General features: G+C 46.4%; 1 protein-coding gene and 1 long non-coding RNA gene across 6 annotated transcripts; one reads left to right on the top strand and one right to left on the bottom strand.

The window, feature by feature from the left end:
• Nucleotides 1–234: 234 nt before the first annotated feature.
• Nucleotides 235–23,170, bottom strand: LOC125546093. 4 transcript variants are annotated; one of them, XR_007300436.1, is made up of 5 exons: nt 22,920–23,170; nt 21,370–21,641; nt 21,190–21,295; nt 20,211–20,313; nt 235–3,033 (listed from the first exon to the last, which is right to left on the bottom strand). It is a non-coding gene; the product is annotated as an uncharacterized LOC125546093 (long non-coding RNA). The 4 variants fall into 4 exon arrangements; XR_007300435.1 differs by lacking the exon at nt 235–3,033 and having other exon boundaries at nt 15,984–20,313; XR_007300434.1 differs by lacking the exons at nt 235–3,033; nt 20,211–20,313 and having other exon boundaries at nt 21,055–21,295; nt 22,914–23,170.
• Nucleotides 3,093–14,757, top strand: LOC125546091. Of its 2 annotated transcripts, none has more exons than XM_048710232.1 (9): nt 3,093–6,583; nt 8,526–10,501; nt 11,268–11,472; nt 11,627–11,917; nt 12,005–12,876; nt 12,947–13,225; nt 13,304–13,382; nt 13,469–13,564; nt 13,650–14,757. In XM_048710232.1, the coding sequence occupies exons 1-9, from the start codon at nt 5,459–5,461 to the stop codon at nt 13,764–13,766; spliced, it is 5,040 nt and encodes a 1,679-aa protein (XP_048566189.1). In that variant the 5' UTR covers nt 3,093–5,458; the 3' UTR covers nt 13,767–14,757. The 2 variants fall into 2 exon arrangements, with proteins under 2 accessions (XP_048566189.1, XP_048566188.1); XM_048710231.1 differs by having other exon boundaries at nt 11,268–11,556.
• Nucleotides 23,171–23,269: the final 99 nt, after the last annotated feature.

The following is a 23,269-nucleotide window of genomic DNA, read 5'->3' as shown; positions in this document are numbered from 1 at the left end:
TCATTTTTATTTATTTTCGAAGTGATTCGCTGTCTATTTTGTTGATGCAAAAAGGGCTAGTCAGTAAGCAGCAGCAGTACAAAGCTAGCTACTGCTACAATAACTGAATGTTGCACTAGTAGCAGCAGGCAGTGAGCAACGCAGCAGCATGAGCAGCTCAGCGCAGCATGCAGCGGCCAGAAATAGCAGCAGCGTCAAAGCAACAGCAGCTAGCAAGCAGCGGGCGCAGTAGCAGTTCAACAGCAACGGCAGCAGAGAGGAGCAGCAGCAGGCGGCAGCGAGGCCATGCATGGGCGCGGGCGGAGGTGGCTGCAGGTGGGCGCGCCCTGGGTGCGGCGTGTGCGGCCAGACGCAGCGAGAGGCACGGGAGCGCGCACACAGGAGCTAACTCCGGGCGCGGTCACTGGAGGTAGCGGATGACGGTTTACGGCGACGGATCAAAGGGGATAAGCAGGGGAATCGGTCGAGGCCTCACCGCGAACGAGTAGGGCATGATAGTGGGCTTGGGGAGGGGCGGATGATGGCAAATCGACAGCGGCATCCATCGAAAATCCGACGAAGAAGACGGAGGCGAAGACGACGAGCTGCAACCTCCCAGCTCCGATCCAGAAGTTGAGTCGATGAAGATGACTCCCGTGGAGCTCCTGGGCAGGGTGGGGGCTTCGAGAGATGGGCTGCGGCCACGGGAATGATGGTGGCCCGACGTTGATGGCGCTCGACTGTGCGGGGGATCAAGCAACGGCGGGAGGGAGGAAGAAGTGGCGGCTAGGGTTCGACCTGGGAAGAGAGGGGGCTTGGGGTTGCCCTTGTAGTAATTGGGGAGGGCAGGGGATGGCCGCCACGCATGGCATGGCCTGTGCGGATGGGCGCCACGATCCCCTGGTCTCCCTGTAGCAGGTTCAAGAAGAGGGGAGGTGGGCTGGGCCGATCATTTGGCTAGTTGGGCCAAAGTGCCCAGTAGAATAGGCCCTTCTCCTTTTCTTTTTATTTTTTTATTTTTATTTTTGGCTATTTCTTTCTGTTTGCAAATTGTTTGGCTGCCAAAACATTTGTGAAAAATGTCCAACCAAGCCAAACAATTATGATGCAATTTACTGCACCGCTACAAAAAGTTTGGGAACAATATAATCTCATTTGAATTTTGCATTGCATTAAAAGAGTCAAAAGGGGGGTTGTTGGCTTTGTATTCAAGATGTTAGAGTCGTCTAGGGACTTTAGATGATGTTGGTCCCCTGAACATAATTCACAATGGAATATTTTCAAAATTATGAACTTTTTAGTTCCTGGATTGGGACAACTTTTATTTTCACCTCATACTTGAATTTCAATTGGAGCTGGAATTTGAAAAGAGATCTTATTCCAATGTGATCGAGCATTGTTTAGCAACATGATTAGCTTAATCATAAAGGGTTACTGTAGCTTAATTATCCAGGCGTCACAGTAGTGCTTGGCATTGGTTGGTGATGAACAGTGGTTCTCTGCAGTGGGGGTTGAGTGGTGTGCGTGCGCGACCCCGAAGACTCGATCAGGACAGCAGAGGCTCAATGCGGTGATAGCGGCGAGGCGTGCGGTAAACACGGGACACAGCGACAGACCAAGACACTAATGGTGAGACATGTGGTCAAACAAAATGTGCAGGGGTGCTGAACCAGTGTTGACGCGTACCAGATTCAAATTGGTGACTGTTGCATTTAGTCCCACGTCGGTTGTGGGTGAGGGAGGGGACATAACACGACTTATAAGGGCAGGCCCCTCCTAACAGGCTAGTCTTTTGGGGGAGAGGGCGCAAGGCCTCTCATAAGTCGGTGCTGCTCTTCGGTTAGCAGAGCCGAGATTACGTAACAATTGATATCAGAGCCCAGGTGTCCAGAATACTTCTCGGTGGACTCACGGGTGGTCGGTCATGGTTGGTGGGCTGGAAATGTTGGTGTTAGCAGGCCCATGGATGATCGATGTGTGAGGGGGAGATTGTTGGATTTAGTCTCACATAGGTTGTGGGGGGAGACATAACGCGATTTATAAGGGCGGGGGTGTCCCCTTCTAACAGGCTAGTCTTTTAGGGTGAAAGAGCCCAAAACGTCTCATAAGTCGGTGTTGCTCTTCGGTTGGGCCTAATAACGCAGCTGGAACGGAAACACTGATGTTAGCGGACCCGAGATTATATAACAACACGTGGCCTTAAGTGCAACCTATCACTCGTAAATACAAGTGTCTGTCCTGTAAATAGGATTAGTTAGGCTCAAAACACCGACTGGCTGGATTTTCTAGCGTGTCAAACCGGAAAAACTCATTAACAGATGAATGATAAACGTTTTAGAACAAAACAAACTAACCATGACACGTTTTGTTATTGAAGAAGCATAGTTCAAAACCATGTGGATAAGCTTAATCAAGAATGTCTAATTGTAAAAAAAAAGTTAGGCGTGCGCTGGCCAGCATTGCTCCACGTTTCTCATGCCAACTTCACCGTGCGACCCCAAACGGATGTCTGTTTTGTTTGAATTCTGTCTGTTTGGGTAGGGATTTGGGGTTGTGTCCGGGCGTGTCCTAGGATGTGGTGGCCGTGCGCCCAGCGCGCAGACGCATCCCGACTGCATCCTGTCCGCGTATTATTTCTTTGCAAGTCCTTAACTTTATTTCATCATTCATTTTTGGTACATGAAAAATACATCATCACATTTTGACTAGTAAAGTAAGACCAAAGAAAACAAGAACCACAAGAATACATTTTAAAAGATACCCAACTTCCATAACTGCTCCCTTGAGTTGGGTTAGGGCCTTCTCGATGCACTCGTTGTTGATCTGTGTAGGAGGAGGAGGCTCGATCTGGCATCCTCCTTTCTTCTTCAAGCCAGATGTAGATGTTGCTTCCTCCTCACACCTAGTCTCATGTCTAGCCTCTAATCTAGCAACAAGTGCACTTGTCTCATTTACAGCGTCTATGCTAGCTAAAAGTGCACGAACATGTACTAAATTTCGCTCTATCAATATATCGATGTACTCTTCTTCCCAATACCAAAACTTGCATCCATTCTACACAACAAAATTTGAAGTTAGCACAACTAGTCAAATCTAGAGCACAAACCGAAACTAAAAAAAGCGCATACCCCATCGTTTAAGCACTTGATGAACACCCATCCGGGATGTTCCGGCGTTGTAGACACGCGGCGCACGACCATCCTTGGACAGTGGTCGCACTTAATGAGTGGCAACGGTGCGCCGGCGAGCTTTTGGGCAAGCACCGAGCCCGGCCGGCCGCCATTCGTGTATCTGCCGACGGACCACCGACGGTGCAGATCCGAGCGGCTAGAGGAGGAGCCACTGCCTGCATGTGGCCTTGCGGCCCTGCCAGGGCCTTCCGGCGAGGTGCCCGGCCAGTCCATGGCGCGGCCCGACCTCCCACAGCCGGCCGAGCTCAAGACCGACCGGATCCGCCCCAAAACCGGCCGGCGGGTGCGCAAATCAGGTGGCCGTGGTTGAGTAGCTCGGCGGCGCCGAGGGGAAGGGGTTGGGTGAGCTCATGTCCGAACTGCGCGGCTGCAATGGCAACGGCGGCGGCAAGGGGAAGAGTGGAGGGGGTGCGGCCGGAGGGAGGGAGGGGGCAGATAGAAAAAGGCATGCGTTGTGCCACCGACGGGCGGGCCAGGGGAGGACACGCACAGACGACCCGCGCGTCCGCGTGGTGTCCGTTTCACCCTAAAAGCGACGCAAACTTGGGCCGCGGATGGGTTGAAAGCGGACAAAAGTCTGTTTGCAGCCACGCACTGGGTCGTCTCATTTGTTTTTTTTATCCCAAACAGACGAAGGCGGATAGGACAGAGTCGCGCGATGAAATTGGCCTCATGGAACTAGTGACCAGCCACGCATGAATGAACATGTCCGCACTGCCACTGTACATGGGCATGCAGCAAGCTCTCCAGCCCTAAACACACCTGCATGTCGCCAAAAGAAAAAACAAATACAGGGCAGATAGACCAGCAGCGCGGATCCCATGGTGGTGCGGTGGCGCAGATTCCGGCCTACTTGATGCTCGGCCTCTGTTGTCATTTTCCGCTGCTAAAAGCGGGGACGTCGTTAGGTGCATCACTCTCCGAAGATGCCGGTCACCAGCCGAAGATTTACATACTCCCTCTGTTTTAAAATATAACTAGCAATGTGACCTGCGCATTTGCGCGTCTAGATTTATTGGTTATTGTTATGTTCATTATATAATCTCCAAAGTATTATTATGGTATAGGGTAATTAATTCTATTCATTGAAAACCTGATAGTAATTAATTCTATTAACGTGATGGCTTGTTTTCCTATTGTTTTAATTATATAATAGATGCTTTTTCTATTCCCGTGCTTCAACTTCGATCATAAATTTAACCAATAAGACCGATTGTGATGGGAGCAACAATTATGCCAGTGAATTAGTATTCAAAAGAAGTTTTCAATTATATAATTTTTACTCCCGCGGCAGTCGGTCTCGTTGGTTGAATTTATAGTCAAAGTTGGATCTCGGAAAGCACGGGCGCATTATATTTTGGAATGAAGGGAGTATGTTTTTAGCATAATATGCAAATGAATGTGGTGGCTTGTTTGACTTTTCTGTTAGTAATAAATAATCCATCCATTCCATAATACTCCCTCCGTCACGATTTAAAAGGCGCGTTTGGAAATTCTCTGAGACCTAGATGGTTATCTATTGATTGTGAGATGGGCTAAAAAAAATAGAATTCACACTACGCATGCATATAGAAATAGTATATCAAAGTACTAATTAGCTACTAGAAATAAATGCAATGCACCCTAAACCTTGTCTATTATGAAAACGCACGCAAATTTAACTGTGCCTTCTAAACTGTGACGGAGGGAGTATAGTGCACACATGTTTTTTAAGATTAAATTTTGACCGCAAATTTAACCGGTAGAATGCGGGTTATGTGTCATAAAAATGATACAATTGAATTCATATTCAAAAGAAGTTTCAATGGTATAATTTTTCAATAACTTGATTTATGTATTATTGATCTACTTTATGGATCTTGAAAAACGGGTAAGCACTACATCATGAATTGAAGGGAGTACGAGAACAATATGAATAGTTTAAAATCTACCAAACCGAACATGGTGGCTTGAGTCGCATATTGCGTGGCAGTTCACTACTTTTGTATTGGTATATACTCTCAACTCATTTCACGTTAGGTGCCATGTGGGAGCTTATTATATATTATGGGGAAGGTGACCTACCGGCGGTTGGTGATTCATACTGCCGTTTAATATAGGCATCTCAACATCACGTTAGGAAGCTTCCTAGGAAATTTCCTCCGTTGAAGTTCTATAGTACATCTCAACATCATGTAAGCTCATTTGTCCCCAAAACTTGGCCCTGCAAGTTCTAGCAGTAGTACCACAACACATAGAAGCGTACCCACAGAAAGAGAGAAAGTGGCGGAGGAAGGGTGAGCGAGAAGATGGTATCCGCCTGGACCATCGTTCCTGGTATTATCGCAACGTTGCTTGTGCTTTTCATCACCAAGTGCTGGGATCCCGTCGCGCAGCATTTGGGGCACCCATTCGACGTCCCCAGGCGCGTGGACGACCTCCTGGAGGGGATCCAGCGGCTGCTCGGCTTGACGGCGGACCACCAGCGCGATCGTCCCAGACCCTCGTCTGCAGACGTGCAAGGCTGGATGTCGTGCATTCAAGCATCGCAGCAGGCGGCACAAGTTATCATGGGCAGGAGGGATGCGCTGCTGACCCATGACCTTGGTGGTCGGACTGAGTTCGCGGGCCTCCTTGCCTGGCTTGGGAAGCACCTCAAAAACTACCGGGAGAGATGCTCTGTCGGCAAGCTAGCAGATCTGGAGCTTGAAAAAGTCAAGGTACTTATCGCCCGTGGGGAGGCATACTGGAAGGAGGCGCATGCTGCTCCCCACGGTCGCAATATCCGTTGGGCGACCCATCCACGGGCCGTTTCCAACGCGACCCTACGTGCCAACATGACCCTTGACAGAGCGGTCCACAGATGGGGATCGGGAATCAGGGCAATGGAACATATGCTTGTCCGGGCTCTCCGATTTGTTGAAGACACAACTCCTGGGTCCTTCGGGGTATGGGGCATGGGCGGTGTGGGCAAGACCACCCTTCTGGAGCTTGTGCGTGATTCTGGCTGGGAGTCCTTCGACCATATTGTTTTTGTGAAGGTTGGCAAACAGTACGATGTCCATAAGGTGCAACAGTGCATTGCAAACAATGTCGGAGCGTCATTGTCCTCCGAATCCAGTATGCAACACTCTGCTGACACCATTTATAATCATCTGAGAGACAAAAACTTCTTGTTGCTGCTGGATGACCTATGGAAACGCCTTGACTTGCAAGCAATCGGCATCCCACCAATTACTGGGGAACCGGGGCGGCATCGTAAAGTTATAGTAACATCAAGAAGAAACACCGTATGCGCCAATATGAGATGCCAAGAAAACAACATCATAGCTGCAGGGTGCTTGAACAAAGAAGATGCGTTGCTACTCTTCCTGGATAAAGTCGGGAACCGCGCCATCCAAGCCCACTCTCGGATTCCCAGCCTGGCTAAGGAGGTATTGATACTATACTCAACTTAGTTCCACATTCAACCTGCTGTGCTATTCTAAATTGAGGTTAATTAGATTAAGTTTTACAACTCTTATCATTTGTACATGTCTTTCTAGACCGTCCATTGTTTGAAACTTATGGGTTCGCATCGATTTTTTTCTACTACATCCTGACTAAGTATTAAGTAGTAGCATCTTTTTAACTTCTACTAGTAAAAACCTCATTTTACTAGCATATGTTGTGATATTTTTCTAGCATCTTTTTAACTTATGTTGTGATATTGACGTGAGTCACCGTTCATCATCATGCATGATGCATATATGATTAGTGCATGATCATAAACGGGGGCGTCATAAGGACTCAACTCATTACTAGCATATGGCCCTTTCTCGGGCTGAGCAACCCATCACCGACGCTCTGCGGCTCCTTGATACGCACTGTTGCGTATTCGCGAAAAAACCTCCTTTAAAAACATTTAAAAAGACAAGGTTTTCTGAGGATGTTGCGTATTCACGAAAAAAATTCCTTTAAAAACATTAAAAAGACAAGGTTTTGTGAGGACGCAAGTACAAATAAGTATGTATCTACCATGGTATAAAATTTTAGATCCAAATCCACAATAATATATATAAAGAAAATTCACGACGCGGATAGTAGCTAATGCAAACTGGGTTTTGAGATCGACCATTTTATTTGTCAATTTTGTTTATCATACTATGTTTCAATTTTTGCATCTAAATTTATGTGGTGTTACCAATACGACATCATTTTTTGTTTTTAGAATTTCTAAAATTTTAAGTAGGATTTTCTTTTAAAGCGGATGCGACCACTTTGATCAGGTTTGACCGATGAACAATACATTCGAAAAAATAGCAAATAAAAAAATCTGAAATTTTGTGACAACCCAGATGTTGTACACTAGGTGCGTGTAAATTTTTATGGTCAAATAACATCCGAGGAGCTCTAGCAAAAAAACAAAATTTGGCTTTTTTGTGAGCAAAATTTTGTTTTTTTTTCGCACGAGCTCCACAAATGTCGAAACACCACACAAATTTTCACACACCTAGCACACCCAAGCATCTTGGTTGCCACAAAATTTAAGAGACTTATAGTAGTTTTTCATTTTTTTCGAATTTACTATTCATTAGTCAAACCGGTCAACATGGTTAAAACCAGTCATCATGGTCAAAATATGATTTTGGACCAAATTTATTCGGTTTTGAGACTTGAAGGACCAAAAATGTCTACGAAAAAAATCTTGATATACCAAGTCTATATTTTTGGGGAACTTGGGACAAAAAACATACTTTTCTCAAACTTTAAAGACGTAGGACTACCGGGTCACTTCAGTCAGGTTTGGATCTGGATCAACCGATCAGGAGTGGGCCAGCGTCATTTAATTTCGATTAAAGTAAAAGACAGAACTACCCATTTAAATTTTTTGAGGGGGACTGAATGGAGCAGACTTATTAATTGCATCCTTGAAGTAACATCGTTGTGACATACTCTAGCACACCCTCTCTGTCCGATTTTTTTCTTTCTATTCTTTCCTTAAGAATAAGTGGTTCTCAAAAAAAGCTTCATGCGTATATTATCTTGAATTCAATATAGTTTACTGATCCAGATCAAAATAATACTCCCTCCGTTCTTAAATATAAGTCCTTTTGGAGATTTTAATATAAACTACATACGGATGTATAGACGTATTTTAGAGTGTAGATTCACTCATTCTACTCCGTATGTAGTCTATATTGAAATCTCTAGAGACTTATACTACCTTTGTACCGAAATACTACTAGTTTCCCCCAACTACAAGTATTTCGGTACAGAGGGAGCATTTAGGAACGGAGGGAATAGTTTGTTTAGAGCGATCAAAATCTTAGATGTAAGCAACATATCCCGTGAATGACCAATTTTGTGCAAACTTGCAAAAAACATGTGTATCAGGTGGCAGCGCAGTGTGGTGGCTTACCACTAGTTCTGTGCGTCGTCGGTTCAGCTATGTCAGCGAAGGAAGATCCTGGGCTATGGCTGAATGCAATAAACAGATTGAAGAAGTCAAAGGTCCACAATAACCTCGATACAGATGAAGAGGTATACCAGTGTCTAAAATACAGTTTTGACAATCTGGCAAATGATGGACTGCGAGGCTGTCTACTATTGTGCTCTTTGTGGGCTCAAAACGAGAGCATCCCTAAGGAGCAGCTTATCCAATGGTGTATTGGGCTTGGTTTTTCAGAAGCTTCTGATGGTTTTGAAGGAGGGGAAGAGATGATCCATTGTCTGCTGGATGCGTCGCTCTTGGAGAAGAAAGGAAGCAAGGTGGTTGAGATGCACGACGTCATCCGTGACATGGCACTGTGGATTTTGGAAGCTGACAGCAGGGAACAAGCACCGATGAGAGATGAGAGGTGGAGCGTGCTGAAGCAAGTATGGATCGAGGAGACAGAACGGCCTATGGGGAATAGCAACATGTGGCCCATATGTGAGAGGAAGCTAGCACGGATGAAGGGCATCGAGAAGAACTGGCACACATTGTCTACCAATCATGCATGGCCTGCCAAGAAAGATTGGCCCAAGCTCGAGATGCTGGTAAAGCGGAAGGATTGCTTATCTTCACTACCAAGCATCTCTGATTTCAAAGCTTTGACCTTTTTAGATTTGGGTTCCCAATTTAGATTGGAGGAATTTCCAAAGGAGATATGTGAGTTGATCGAGCTAGAATACCTCAACATTGTGGGAAGTGGGATGTTTGCGCTGCCGATGGAGCTCGGGAAGCTGTCAAAGCTCAAGCATTTGCATCTAAGGCAAGCTTGGAACCTTCGAGCAATACCAAGAGGATTATTCTCAGGACTTCAGAACATTCAAGTGGTGGACCTTTTCTGTGACAGTTCGGAGCGTCCTTACCGTCCAAAGTCTGATGCTGTTTCCTTTTCTCCTCTTCTACTAGCATTGGCAGACCCAGAAATAGACAACTTGCAAATTCTTGGGATTTGCCTGCAGGGACAGAGTGCTAATATCGAGATCCTAAAGAAGATGAAGAGGGTGCGTGTACAGTCACTTTGCTTGCTTAATCCATTTTTCTGCAGTGAGCACCAGCAGCCCCAGGCAAAAAACTGCAACGTAATGAATTTGAAGCTGCTCGGCGATCTAGACAGCCTAAAGGAGCTGGCCATTTCTAGCTCTGACAGTTTGCGGGAGGTTGCCGCTGAATGGGATCCCACGCAGTCTCCTAGTAAAGATGTGCTACTCCCAAACCTCAACCATCTCTGTTTGGAAAACCTCAGTACACTGGAGAAAGTAATATGGAGGAATACAGGAAATCACCTTCGAGAGGTATATATTATCAAATGTGGAAGAATAAAGCATGCTACATGGGTACTGCAGCTTAAATTCCTCGAACTTCTGGATATTCGTGGTTGCACACGACTTGAACTCCTGGTTGATATATCAGAGCTGTGGCCTGAAGAAATTGCAAGTAATCCACCCAGGGTGATTTTTCCACAACTTAAAAGTATCACTTTAATTCACCTTCCAGAGTTATCTACCATCTGTGTGTTGCCTTGCGATTTTGAGAAGCTGGCCAGGCTTTCAGTTTCTTCATGTAGTAAGCTGACAGCCATTTCTACTCACCGTCCTGTCAATGCGGCCAGACCCGCCCTTCTTACAGTGGGTGAAGATGAATGGTTTGCTCGATTGGAACACAATCCCCACATTCGGCGTACCTCTCGCGCATTCATAGCAGAGTTTTTTGAGCCTATGATTTGTCATTTCGGGAAGTCTGTCCTGCGTTTTAGATTGAACAAACTGGTTCGACACAGGCGGGCTGAATTAATTCCTCGCTCCCTGCCCTCCAAGTCTGAAGTTTTGGATTGCAGAATGGCTAGAGATGGAGGGCCTGATTCTTTGGAGTTATTAATAAGGTATTTGCTCTTTGTGTTCCCTATCTTCCATATGGCACACAAATTATTTCATCTGTTGTGTAAACATTCTTCGATAATCCCCCCCCCCCCCCATACCACACATATCAGCTCAGTTGAACTTAATAAAGAACTCAAATAGGGACTTAGGCAGCATTAAAACAACAGGTAATGCACACTGTAACACACGGGAACTCTGGCACTTTTGTATTCCTTTATTTTAAAATTAATAAAAAAATGCAGCAGAGTCCTGCTGTTTCCCTGAATAAAATCCTAAGACACAGACATAGGCAGAAATCAATAATAGATAATACAAAGTGTGGCGCCATTTCCAAACACAAAATAATTCTAGAACATGGGCTTCACCTAAGTGGGGATGACTGCCATATCATTGGAGGATTCTATCAGGGTAATAACTTTGCTAGTTAGCGTAGTGAGTTGGTGTAATTTGTTGAATACATTTAGCATTTAGGAGAAATTGCTAGATAAATATTGTTTTAAGAGTGAATTTTAGTAATGATTTTTATGTTCCAGAAGGTAAGTTAGGGTAACAATATTCATGAATTTGAGAAATATATTGATAGCTAAAGTGATACATTGATATAATTATCAGTGTATCTATAGCTATAATTATCACCTATAGCTTTGATCGCTAAAATTCATATCAATTTATTGATATAATTATCCCCCATAAAAAGTTTGATATAATTACCAAGTTGTGGTAGTTGTTATATACTATTATGTTTTGATTCACTTTTGATTTTTGTAGAAATTTTAAGTGGTCAAAGGAAGTTCCCCGCATTAGTAATCGGAACAAGGAGTATAAGAAAAAAAATAAGCACCCTCATAGTTGGAGCTCTCAATGTCACAATGGTAAGCTTGAAGAATTTAGGGGGGAGGACGAGGCAAGGATGAGGGGGGGAGTGCTACCATTGCTCGACATGACGGAAGAGCATGCCAGAAACAGTTTTTGGGTGAGTATGAGTAGTAAATCATCTACCTCGCCATCTACCATTGCATTACAAAAGCGGGACATGCAGACATTGCGCAGCAAGTTGGTAAGTTATGCACCAGCTTAGAAATAGTTTGGACTTGCTATGAGCTGACATAGCTATGATGTCTTTCAAGGGGAATGAGAAGAATGATGTACTCACCGAGGCCCTAGGAAATGCAGAGCATTCTGGTCAAGTTAAAGCCAGGCACAGAAGATCCAGAGCAGAATATGACGGCATGGAAGTTACCAGTGTTCAAACGGTAAGGGGAGAATGCAAGGATCAAGTCAGTATCTTCAAGAAGGAGCTTAAACGGCGAAGGTTTGTCGGAGAGGATGTGCAGAAAATGGAGATCCATTTTAGTTGTTCCTCTATCCGCAATATCTCAGCAGAAATCCCAGCCACATATCTTGTCAGCGACACCAAAGTAATATACATGTCTCTACAATACTTCAAATAATTGTCATCTTATTTTGTGCAATAGTTACTCACGTGCGCTTCCCATGGAACGAAGGTGCCGAAAGCTTTGGGGAAGGTACATCTACCCATAGCAGAGGAGACGCTCACTGCCATTGATGACGTGGAAGGTGCAAGTGAGCTATTTGTTGGTGAGCCTCCGGAATGGCAAACTGACCTAAGAGATGCCAAAATCAAATGTGTCCAATGGCCCAGGAAGGACACTGACTTTGATCAAGTCCTACCAACAGCACTGGCAGAAGCAACAACAATAGCACCGCCACAGCAACGATTACCAACAATAATATCATTTGCAGCAGCAACAAGAGGGCAGCCGCCACCACGACCACGACCAGAAACAACAAAAACAAGGACAGTGGCGACACCACCACATGCAGCAGTAGCAACAACACCAGTTGCAGCAGTGCTAAGCTGGCGACGGCCAGCAGCAGGGTCAACACTAGTGGTAGCAAGGTACAAAACACTAGTGACAACACCAGCGGCAACACTAATGGCAACAAAGCATGCAGCACCAGCAAGCCAGAAGAAAAAAGCCCTAGTGAAAATGGTCAAACCCAACCAAAACAAGACTGTTGACGAGCTCAACGAGGAGCAGCTTCTTTTTGCACTGCAGATAAGCTTGGTTGCTACTAATACCCGGAAATTCAAGAATGGCGAACCATTGGTCGAGCTGTCAGATGAAGAAATGGAGAAAGAATTTGGACCTGCTTGTCTGATTTTCCATGATTATTACATGGAGAAATCAAAAAATCAGGCAAATGAGCGGTCTTCTAGTTTCACCGCAAAATTCGAACATAAACATTTTCACCATTCCGAGGAAGACTATGCAATTCCTGTGCAATTCGAGGACTTGTTCGAGCTGTACAACCTTGGTGCCCTTGAAGCGGGTCTCATGAGATTGTGGACATTGTAAGTATGCATCAGTTATAGTATATGATCATTAATTGATGCCATATTATAACTCCATGCTTTTGTTTAGACACTTGATTAAGGTCGCAGAAGATAGTAAAGCACCAGTGGGTTTTCTCGATGCACACATGATATCATCAAGGCAAATCAATACCATGCGAGACCAAACCCACCGGTATATGGTCTATGCATTGAATGCTCAATGCACCAAGGAGTACATCATTTTTCCCTACAACAATGGTGCGCATTGGGTTGCAGTTGTACTTCTGCCAAAATTGAACAAGGTAATATACCTTGATTCAATCAGGGGGGACAACAGATACAAAGAACTCGAGGAAGTACTAAACAGGTGAACACATTTGTCCTCGCCATATAATTAATTTCTTGCTTCTGGAATAGATGAGGTTAAGTTTCAAATTTTATTTAGTGCATTCTTGGAGGTTTGTAATCATCAAACTGGAGGGACCAGCCATTCAGCGCAGCTGTGCCATGACTTCAATGTGATGGTAAGTGGAAAGACTACACCCTGTTTCATAGTACTTCTGCAGTTAATAATGCCTCCCGAGCTAGTAACAAATTCTATTTTTGACAGTGCCACCAGCAGCCAATGGGTACCCAGCTATGTGGATTCTACGCATGCCGCCACATGCAAATCGTCTTCAATGCGGCGGAAGCAAAAGATTGCGAGGTTTGAAGAATTTTGCACTAATCCTGTTGAACTTACTAATTTCAATTAACCTATCTAGCTAATTCCTTTCCTTGTGATGCTGCAGATAATATATAACATATCTAAAAGCAAATTGGGAATGCACGAGCTTGCCAAAATCCGCCACGAACTTGTTCACTACATAAATACAGAAGTTAGAGAGGAATTTGTCCAAGTAAAATGATGCTGCAGTTGCGACTTTGATTTGTGGGGTATATGTAGCCGACATGATTTGTGTGGTATATTTAGCCGACATGTATCTTTGGTTGCACTTAATGTAGTAGCTAGTTGCATTGGCAAAACTGAGCTTGTTTTGTACTCCCAACTTTGTGGAGGAGCTTGTAAGTTGTAACAACAATACTACTCCCCCCATTCCTAAATATAAGTCTTTTTAGAGATTTCAATATGAACTATATACGGATATATATATATAGACGTATTTTAGAGTGTATATTCACTGATTTTGCTTTGTATATAGTTCATATTGAAATCTTTAAAAGGACTTATATATAGGAACGGAGGGAGTATATCATATTTGGACGGAGGTTTTCAGTGCAGCAGCTACGGCTAAATATTGGTGGACCAACAGAGCCCAGAAAGGGGAGGCCAAGATGAACCCAACCCAATCATCAACAGCAAATCCTTTTAGTCATAGTATTCCAGCCATGCCACTTCCCAGGACCATCTTGATCTTCAGGACTCCTTCAGTTCTTTCTCTATCTTGGCTTTCTCTCGAAACAAGCTTTCGCCCCCGCTATACTAATACATTAACCACACCATACAACTGCGAGACCACTGCCGTTGTAAACAGCACAATCAAGCCCAAGAGAAAAAACAAGAGAAAGAAAAGAGAAACTAATGCCAACAGCGGCGGATTGACGAAAGCGAAGATGTCCTGCAACCACTGCACCCTCCGGAGAATTCCCACCACGCTCCTAAGCCTCCAAATTGCCGCGTACCAAGCAACACCTTGAAGAAGGAATGCGCTACTGCCGGGACTGATCCTAGGATTTCTTCCGATACATGGAGGGGAGTGGGGAAGGACCAGGTCGTTGAGTGATACGTCTCCGTCGTATCTATAATTTTTGATTGTTCCATGCCAATATTCTACAACTTTCATATACTTTTGGCAACTTTTAATACTATTTTTGGGACTAACATATTGATCCAGTGCCCAGTGCCAGTTCCTGTTTGTTGCATGTTTTTTGTTTTGCAGAATATCCATATCAAACGGAGTCCAAGCGGGATAAAAACTGATGGAGATTTTTTTTGAATATATATGATTTTTGGGAAGAAAAATCCACGCGAGACGGTGCCCGAGGGAGGCACGAGGCAGGGGGCGCGCCCCTAACCCTCGTGGCCACCCCGTAAGGCGGTTGATGCCCTTCTTTCGCCGCAAGAAAGCTAATATCCGGATAGAGATCGTGTTAAAATTTCAGCCCAATCGGAGTTACGGATCTCCAGGAATATAAGAAACGGTGAAAGGGCAAAATAAGGGAACGTAGAAACAGAGAGAGGCAGAGAGACAGATCCAATCTCGGAGGGGCTCTCGCCCCTCCCACGCTATGGAGACCATGGACCAGAGGGGAAACCCTTCTCCCATCTAGGGAGAAGGTCAAGGAAGAAGAAGAAGGAGGGGGGCTCTCTCCCCCTTGCTTCCGATGGCGCCGGAACGCCGCCGAGGCCATCATCATCACCGCCATCATCACCAACTCTTCCCCCCTCTATGCAGCGGTGTAACCCCTCTCTTACCCGCTGTAATCTCTACTTAAACATGGTGCTCAACGCTATATATTATTTCCCAATGATGTATGGCTATCCTATGATGTTTGAGTAGATCCGTTTTGTCCTATGGGTTATTTGATGATCGTGATTGGTTTGAGTTGCATGTTTTATTATTGGTGCTGTCCTATGGTGCTCTCCGTGTCGCGCAAGCGTGAGGGATTCCCGCTGTAGGGTTTGCAATATGTTCATGATTTTCTTATGGTGGGTGGCGTGAGTGACAGAAGCACAGACCCGAGTAAGTAGGTTGTTTACGTATGGGATAAAGAGGACTTGATACTTTAATGCTATGGTTGGGTTTTACCTTAATGATCTTTAGTAGTTGCGGATGCTTGCTAGAGTTCCAATCATAAGTACATATGATTCAAGTAGAAAAAGTATGTTAGCTTATGCCTCTCCCTCAAATAAAATTGCAATAATGATTACCGGTCTAGTTATCGATTGTCTAGGGACAAATAACTTTCTCGTAACAAAAAGCTCTTTACTAAAACTAACTTAGATGTGTCCTTATCTAAACAGCCCCTACTTTTTATTTACATGCTCTTTATTACCTTGCAAACCTATCCAAAAACACCTACATAATACTTTTAGTTTCATACTTGTTCTAGGTAAAGCGAACGTCAAGCGTGCGTAGAGTTGTATCGATGGTCAATAGAACTTGAGGGAATATTTATTCTACCTTTAGCTCCTTGTTGGGTTCGACACTCTTACTTATCGAAAACTGTTGCGATCCCCTATACTTGTGGGTTATCATTGAGCAAGGTGCTCGTGGCCTGGGGTTGTTGCCGTTGTTCTTGCTGGTGCTCCACCCGCCCCCCCCCCCTTCCTATCTGTGTGGATACGGATAGGCCGGACTCGCCGGCGCTCAACCGCCCCGCGCCGGGTCAAGCACGTCCTCGAAGGAGTGGCCTGATGTCGCCGTGCTGCTGCGCTGCTGGAGACGATAACCACGCGGTTGTAGTCCACCCTGGGCTTCAATTGGCGAGGGAGCAGGTCCCAGGCCTCGGCCCACATCAGTCGCGGCGACACGATATGGCCCCACTCATTGGCGTCCTCGTTCGGGTCGTCCCCAGAACGCGTCCCGGCGTACTTTGTCTCCCTCGGCCACCCAGCTCGCTGGCAGGGTCGCGGCCTCCCCCGATGGCGGATGGCAGGGCCAGGGCAGAGTGCGCGGCGCTGGTCGGCGGCCTCCATCCCAACGGCGCCGCCTGTCACCGGCGAAGAAAGGGCCTGGGTGCGCTCAATTGTACACGGGGAGGGGGAGGGCCCTGATTGCGTTTTTTGTTTAAGGCTGGTCATAGTGGGAGTAACTTAGGTAGTAATATAACACACCCCAAGATAAGTTTGCTTATGTGGCATGGAGTTAATGAGGAGAGAGGTATTTGGAGTAATATAATATATTACCATCAGACAACACTTTTCAAGACAAAATGAGTCTACAAGCTAATTAATACAATCACCTATGACACTACGTCTACGTTACTCTCCACTATGAAGTTAGTAGCATAGATTAGTGTCATATGCATGACACTAGTCTAAGTTACTCTCCACTATGACCAGCCTAATATTCAGGGGTGTCTACGTTAAAGAAGATATGCCACATCGGTGCATTGTCCACATAGATTCGCCACATCGATCGGACATGTGGGTCCAACCGGACGGTTTTGTGTTTAGTCGCAGCTCATTTCAGAATTAGTATGATTTGTTACTCACTTGTCATAGAATTGGTGGTTTTTTGTGGTTTTCGGCAAAAGCGGTGGTTTAGTAGTACCCTAGCCACAAATGTAGTGGTTTTGAGCAATTTACTCGCCCCCAAACGCCTGGGAGGCCTTCCCAGACCAAAATATGCCACCCAACCGACCTTCCCCAAACGCATTCAAATGTCCAGGCTGTTCGGCAACCCCCATACCCAGCTCATATGTGGCGTGGATATGGGAAGGCCCAGACGCGCCCAAACAGCGTCCGTTCACACCCCTGTCCCCACAAATACCCCTGCTGAACGACAGAACCCTTGTAAACCACACTCTCTCGACCTCTCCGCTCCACTCCGTCCCCTCCCCAACCTCTCCCCTCCCTTCCACCATGGCCGAAAGTGCATCCGACAGCGGCTCCAACGAGATCGACTAGGCCAAGCTCGTTCGTATTACCCTCCACCGCTCACAAATGGGCCGGGGCGGGAGCTCCTTGTCCACAGTGTCGCTAGCGGCTAGGATGGGCAGGAGCAGCTCTGGGGCGCCCCGCGGTCGTAGGGCGACAAGTGGCGCCTGACACCGCCAGCACCTGCTCCTCCCTGGGCGGCGTTGAGTGCTAGTGCCCGCATCCCGAACCTGTGGCTGCGACAGCGACAGCCGGGGACCGAGGAGCACGCATATAGCCGCACAATGAAGATTGCGGCGCAGGCCGTGTCGAACCGCTCCAGTTGTAGGTCCTACATATCTGCATCGGGCCGCTGTCGCCCGCCTTCAACGATGTCGAGGCGCTCCGCTATCCAATCTGTCGTCCGTACACCTTTGCAGAGATGGGCGCCTGCCCTCGGCATCACAAAAATGTCAGATTCCCCTATCTATGTTGTCCGTACACCTTTGCGAAGAAGTTTGAGAGGTTGGCGAGGCAAAGGGCGGTGGTGTCGGAGAGAGCCGCATGGCTCGCGGCGGAGCAGAACCGCGCTGCCCGACGCATGGCGGGGATCATGAGCTCCTCCTCGGATAGCGACATGACGGACAAGGATGCTTCACCCGTCGCCAACGCCGAGGACAACCGCCGCTCCCGAGACCCCAAGGGGAAGCGATCGGCGAGGTTAGTGGTGAACTCCGGCCGCCTCTCTATGTTTAATTACTCTTTAATCTTGCATTTTAGTTAAGTATGAACTCCAGCGGCCCTTTTGGATGGAGTTGTATGAACTTATCTATGTCAGATTCCCCTATCTATGTCCGAGTGTTTTGTTTATGCTTTTGTATGATGATATACGTACCTATGCATTGTTATGTATGGATTTGGGTGCCGACATATGGGGATTATGGTTGTGGACAGGGACAAAAGGGGCGTGCCCGGTCACTGACGCGGACGCACCCGACCATGTCCGCGGGAGCATAGGGCCCCAAATTAGGCAACTAGGATTGTAGATACTCTTAGGTGGTTGTTTGGTTCAAGCCACACCTCAGGCAAGATGTGTTTTGCCCATAGTTTTAAATAGCCCGCTATAGCTCCACTATAGCTGTTTGAGCATGTTGCCGCTAAATGATTTCATGTATAATTTACCGCTATAGCCCAGCTATAGCGGTGGTGAGATTTAAACATTCTTTGTCACATTATGCCCCTACATGACATACACTCTTAAGGTGTGGTAAGATTTTTTTAGTCTTGCAACTTGTGGCTCTAGTTCTACTTAAAGGTCGCCGCTATATGCCATAACCTGCTATTTAAACATTCTTTTGCCACATTATGGCCCTACATGACATACACTCTTAAGGTGTGGTAAGATTTTTTTTAGTCTTGCAACTTGTGGCTCTAGTTCTACTTAACTAACCTTAGGAAAGTTCAGCAAGCAGCCGCAAAAAATAGATCGTCACATGCTATGTTTTTAAGGCGACACCTTACCGCCTTAGGGAGGGGGGGCGCTTTGGCGCCTAGGCGGGCGCTTTGGACGCCTAGGCGCCCAAAGCGGTCGATTTTCCAAAGCGGAGGGGGAGCGCTTCGACGCCTAGGCGTCGCCTTAGGGACGCTTTAAAAACATAGGTCACATGCCACTCCCGGGGGAGCTCTAGCGCCGCCAAAACTTGGTCGCCTCCCATCCCCTCCTCTCCATCGCCGTCGCCGAAGGGTGCTGCCAGAGTGCGGCGCCGGGGGCGGCAAGGCTTCTCATCCCTCTCGCGGGGTTGGCTCGCGGCGCAGGACGTCCTGACTTTGCGTGGGTGTGAGCCTCAACATGGTGCGCGGTGCCGCGACCGCGGGTTTCCGACGGTGGCACAGATGCGAGGCTGCGGTGTGGCGGCGTGGTGGAGGTGTGACGGCGGACGTGCTCGGGATGGGCGTAGTGCTTCGGTCAAGAGGCACGACGTCGATCTAGCGGTTGTGCACTTTTGACCTAGCAGCGGCTGCTCTCCGCACAGGCGCACGTCAACGCTGGTGATATGTATTCCATGCTCCAACTCTGGCCATGTCAACCCAGGGGCGAACGGGCCTGTGCAGGGTTCTCTCCGGCGAGGTGGTAGCCGACGGTGGTGTGCTCCACCAACGGTGTTGGTCATTGTGGTGACCACTCCGGCCTGCGGCGGAGGACATGCTCAGGGTGGGCGCAATGCTTCGGTCAGGAGGCACAACACTGATCTGGCGCTTCTATTCTAGCAGCGGCTGTGCTCCACACGAGCGCATGTCAGCGATGGTGATATGTCTTTCATGGTCCAGCTCTGGCCATGTCGACCCAGTGGCGGACGGGCCTGAGCAGGGTTCCCTTAGACAAGGTGGTAGTCGACGGCGGTGTGCTCCACCAACGGTGTTAGTCCTTGTGGTGACCACTCCGTCCTGTGGCGGCGGACACGCTGCTGACTGCGGTGGCCACCAAAAGATCTTTGTGAGGGTTCCTCTCTCTAGATCCAATGGTTGGCTTCGGCTGGGAGATGCAAACTATGGGTGACAACTTGAGGCGGAGAGATGGTTGTGCACTAGTGGCGGTCGCACATCGCATCTAGTTGTTGGGATCGCTAAAAAGTGGTGGCGACAACACATGAGTGGTGTCGATGGTGGTGTTACTCAAGCACCCGGTCTCGAGCTCCAAGGTGAAAGCCTAGGTCTGACCCATCACCCGTGTTAGTTATACCTGCCAATGGCAATGTTTTTACATCGTTACCTTGTTGAAGGCATTGCTCGGATATGCTCGGACTGCTCTTCAAGGTGAAAATCTACATTCTGGCCTTGGTTCGTTGGATCCGGTGACAACGGAGATTCTCCTACTGCATAAAAAGGAAGTGAAGTCAAGAGTGAGAGTGGTTCATAACATCCATAGTCAGAATCATAGGGGTTGTATAGTATACAGTTTATAAGTAGAAAAGCAGAGTTAAAGTACCAGGCATTTTGGATAAAAAAAAGTGACGAAGCATAGGAGTTCTCCAATGTAGTTATAGTTGCTTCACAATTATGCAACTAACCAAACGTAATTGCTTGAGAAACTTGAGAAAAGGCAAAATTGAATCGCTTTTGAAAATAGAGAAAAAGAATCATGCACTAATGAGTTTAACTTTAAGATTAAGATGGTGTATGTATAAAGCAACATTAAGAAAAGACAAAGGGTTCATCTTTGCCACGGTTCAGTACAACTCACACAAATGATTGCCTGCTTTGCTATAGTTCAGTACAACTGTCAATTAACAAAGAAACACACACAGGACTATAGGTAGGCAAAGACTGAAAATGAGTTTGTAGTATAATGCTGTTTGGGAACTTGCTGAACAAGCTACAAAAACACATAGGACGTACAGGCTCCACACAAGGGTCAAATTCCAGAATCAACATTGACATCAAGTCCAGAATCGTCTTATCCAACATTTGAGCATACCACACTCCTTTTTTTTCTTTTTTCTTTTTGAAGAACGGCATGCCACATACATATCATTCAAAAGTTGAGCAATATATTTAAGGAGCAGTCATCCTTTTCTAGCACCACATATCTACATATCAAGAAATAACTAATCACTCATCAGAAAATTCGATTCACATATGACAATTGCTTGGTTAACATAACATCCTCTTTTAAGAGTGAGTTGTGCAATGTTCTGTTAAACACCAGGCAATGCATACAATGATTCACCAATTTATCACTAAGCTCGTACCAGATGGACAAATTCCAACAAGAGGCACTTGTGCCTAGCAAAGCCCCAATCATCTTGACAATAGCAAGCTCATCTTACTTCTCGTCCTAATAATCTTGACATAGCCCTGACAAAATCGATTCCATTAGCATCCAAGCAAATAGTAATGATCTCAGAGCAGAGCAAGAGCAGGGCATATACCAAATCATCATCCATAGAGGAGGCAGTTCTGTGAGGAGGAGGCCGTGGCCTCTGGGGAAGGAAGCGAACGGCGCAGCCACTGTGAAGGGGAAGCCAGGCAGAGATGGCGGCGGGCGGCGGGAGTGCCGGCAGGGAGGAGAGTTCAGCGCGTCTCCCTCCTTGCACGCGGTGGCCGTCGACGGCGAGGAAAAGTTGTTGGCATGATCTTCAAGTCCCATCGCTGTAGTTGACCTGGCACTTGGAGCAATACTTGCCATTGACCCCATCATTCCCTGGTAGGTGCAGAAAGAAGTGCAAGATATTACATGCAGGAGCACCTAAGAGTTAGCTTGTTGTGAGAGCTGTAGCACAATGAACTCTAAAAAAGCAACAATGCCATGCTAAAGTAGCAAACAAAGAAAATGTCTAATGCATTGGCATTTAGATGTACTAAGAAAAAGAGAGTTACAATAATGCTGCTAATAAAAAATATTCGTGAGTACAGCAGAATGTAGTTAGCATGGCATCATGGCATTATGTGATGACACATAGCACCAAAATGCTAAATCTGCAGGAATGTAGTGCCACTTTTTTGCACCTGAATAAGGAAGGCCAAGGCAGGATCAACCAAAGCAGGCATTGAATACATATAGAAGTTGAAGAAAATGAAGTAAAAACAAACATCTTTGTTTCAGCAGCTGGCAAACATGCCACTTCCCCGTTACAAGCAGGAGATATGGCCCTTCAGGTTGCTGCAGAAACAATTTCCAAATTCAGATGCAAGCAGGTCATTTTTCTGGTGGATAATCTGATCCCAGCCAAGGCAGCAGCGTCAAGAAATATTTTTCTTTCCCCTGGGCATTGGGGTGATGAGAAACCAGCTAGCAAATTTCTTTGTTACAACAGCGAACATGCATATACAAATTCATCACATACCACGGAAACTTAACTCTGTGGCTCACAACTGTGCTTCAAGAAGTAAGTAGATCAGACAAGGTGGTGAGCAAAAATATGTCATGTTGTAGCTTAGCACATACAGGTGATGAGTGTCGTATACTTTCAAAGATAGGCAACCAAGATGTTTAGGATTGCCAAATCCTGAATGTAAAATGTGGTTGATAAATGAATATAAGGCGCCGCCTCTTGTCCAAAATAAAAGAAAGGCCAACGAGCTAATACATTTGGTTCACTAAACCAAAACTAGCATCGTATTAGTTTTGATGGAAACACTGAACAAACAGATAGGGAATTGTCACAAATCAGTGCGGCACATACTGCAAGTGTTAATTGATGTTCTTGAACAGGTAGTTAAAATCACTTTGCTCAGGCCATAGGTTGCTGATATTATTCTACACCCACTAATTGCTCGAATGTATGTAGCATAAGCAAAATATAACAATTTTCAGTGATTATTTTTTCCCACGCCAGCTGAGAGAGAGACCACCGCATTTTACAGACAGATATGACTAGCTACATCTCACCTCACACAATCAATGTAAAGGGGGCGACGGTTTAGAACCAAAACACACAATAAAAACATAAGTCTGTAACATTCAAAAGGACACCTGAACCTGAAGGCTGGAGTTCTCCTGCCCGGCGTCGGCGGATGCGGATCTGTCGCCGGGCGTGGCGCCGAGGTGGGGAATGGTGGCGCGGGGATGGAGCGCTGGACCTCGGAGCGCCGTACGTCATTACCGTGGCGAGATCGATCGCCCGAGTTCGCCGCCGGAGCACACGGCCGGCGAGGCCCGCCACCGGAGCCCCGAATTAAGCCCTCCCTGCCTCTGCTCTGTGCTCGTTTTGTTCCAAACTGGGGGGCAGCACACATTTGGGGAAACGTTACAGCAGCTATTCTGTACTTCCATGGGGTGGTTTTTGCAAGTTTCGAAGGGCGTTGAATCCTGTCCCTATAATATGGATC

Source organism: Triticum urartu, chromosome 3, assembly GCF_003073215.2.
Source record: "Triticum urartu cultivar G1812 chromosome 3, Tu2.1, whole genome shotgun sequence".
NCBI lineage: Eukaryota > Viridiplantae > Streptophyta > Magnoliopsida > Poales > Poaceae > Triticum > Triticum urartu.
Note: the sequence above shows the minus strand (reverse complement) of the source record. Positions and strands in the feature narration are given on the sequence as shown.

Excerpts from the sequence above, each read along its gene's own strand:
- LOC125546091 (XM_048710231.1), top strand. The coding sequence starts at position 5,459 with ATGGTATCCGCCTGGACCATCGTTCCTGGTATTATCGCAACGTTGCTT. Across the intron at positions 6,584-8,525 it reads TTCCCAGCCTGGCTAAGGAG|GTGGCAGCGCAGTGTGGTGG; the intron begins GTATTGATACTA and ends CATGTGTATCAG. Across the intron at positions 10,502-11,267 it reads TCTTTGGAGTTATTAATAAG|AAATTTTAAGTGGTCAAAGG; the intron begins GTATTTGCTCTT and ends TGATTTTTGTAG.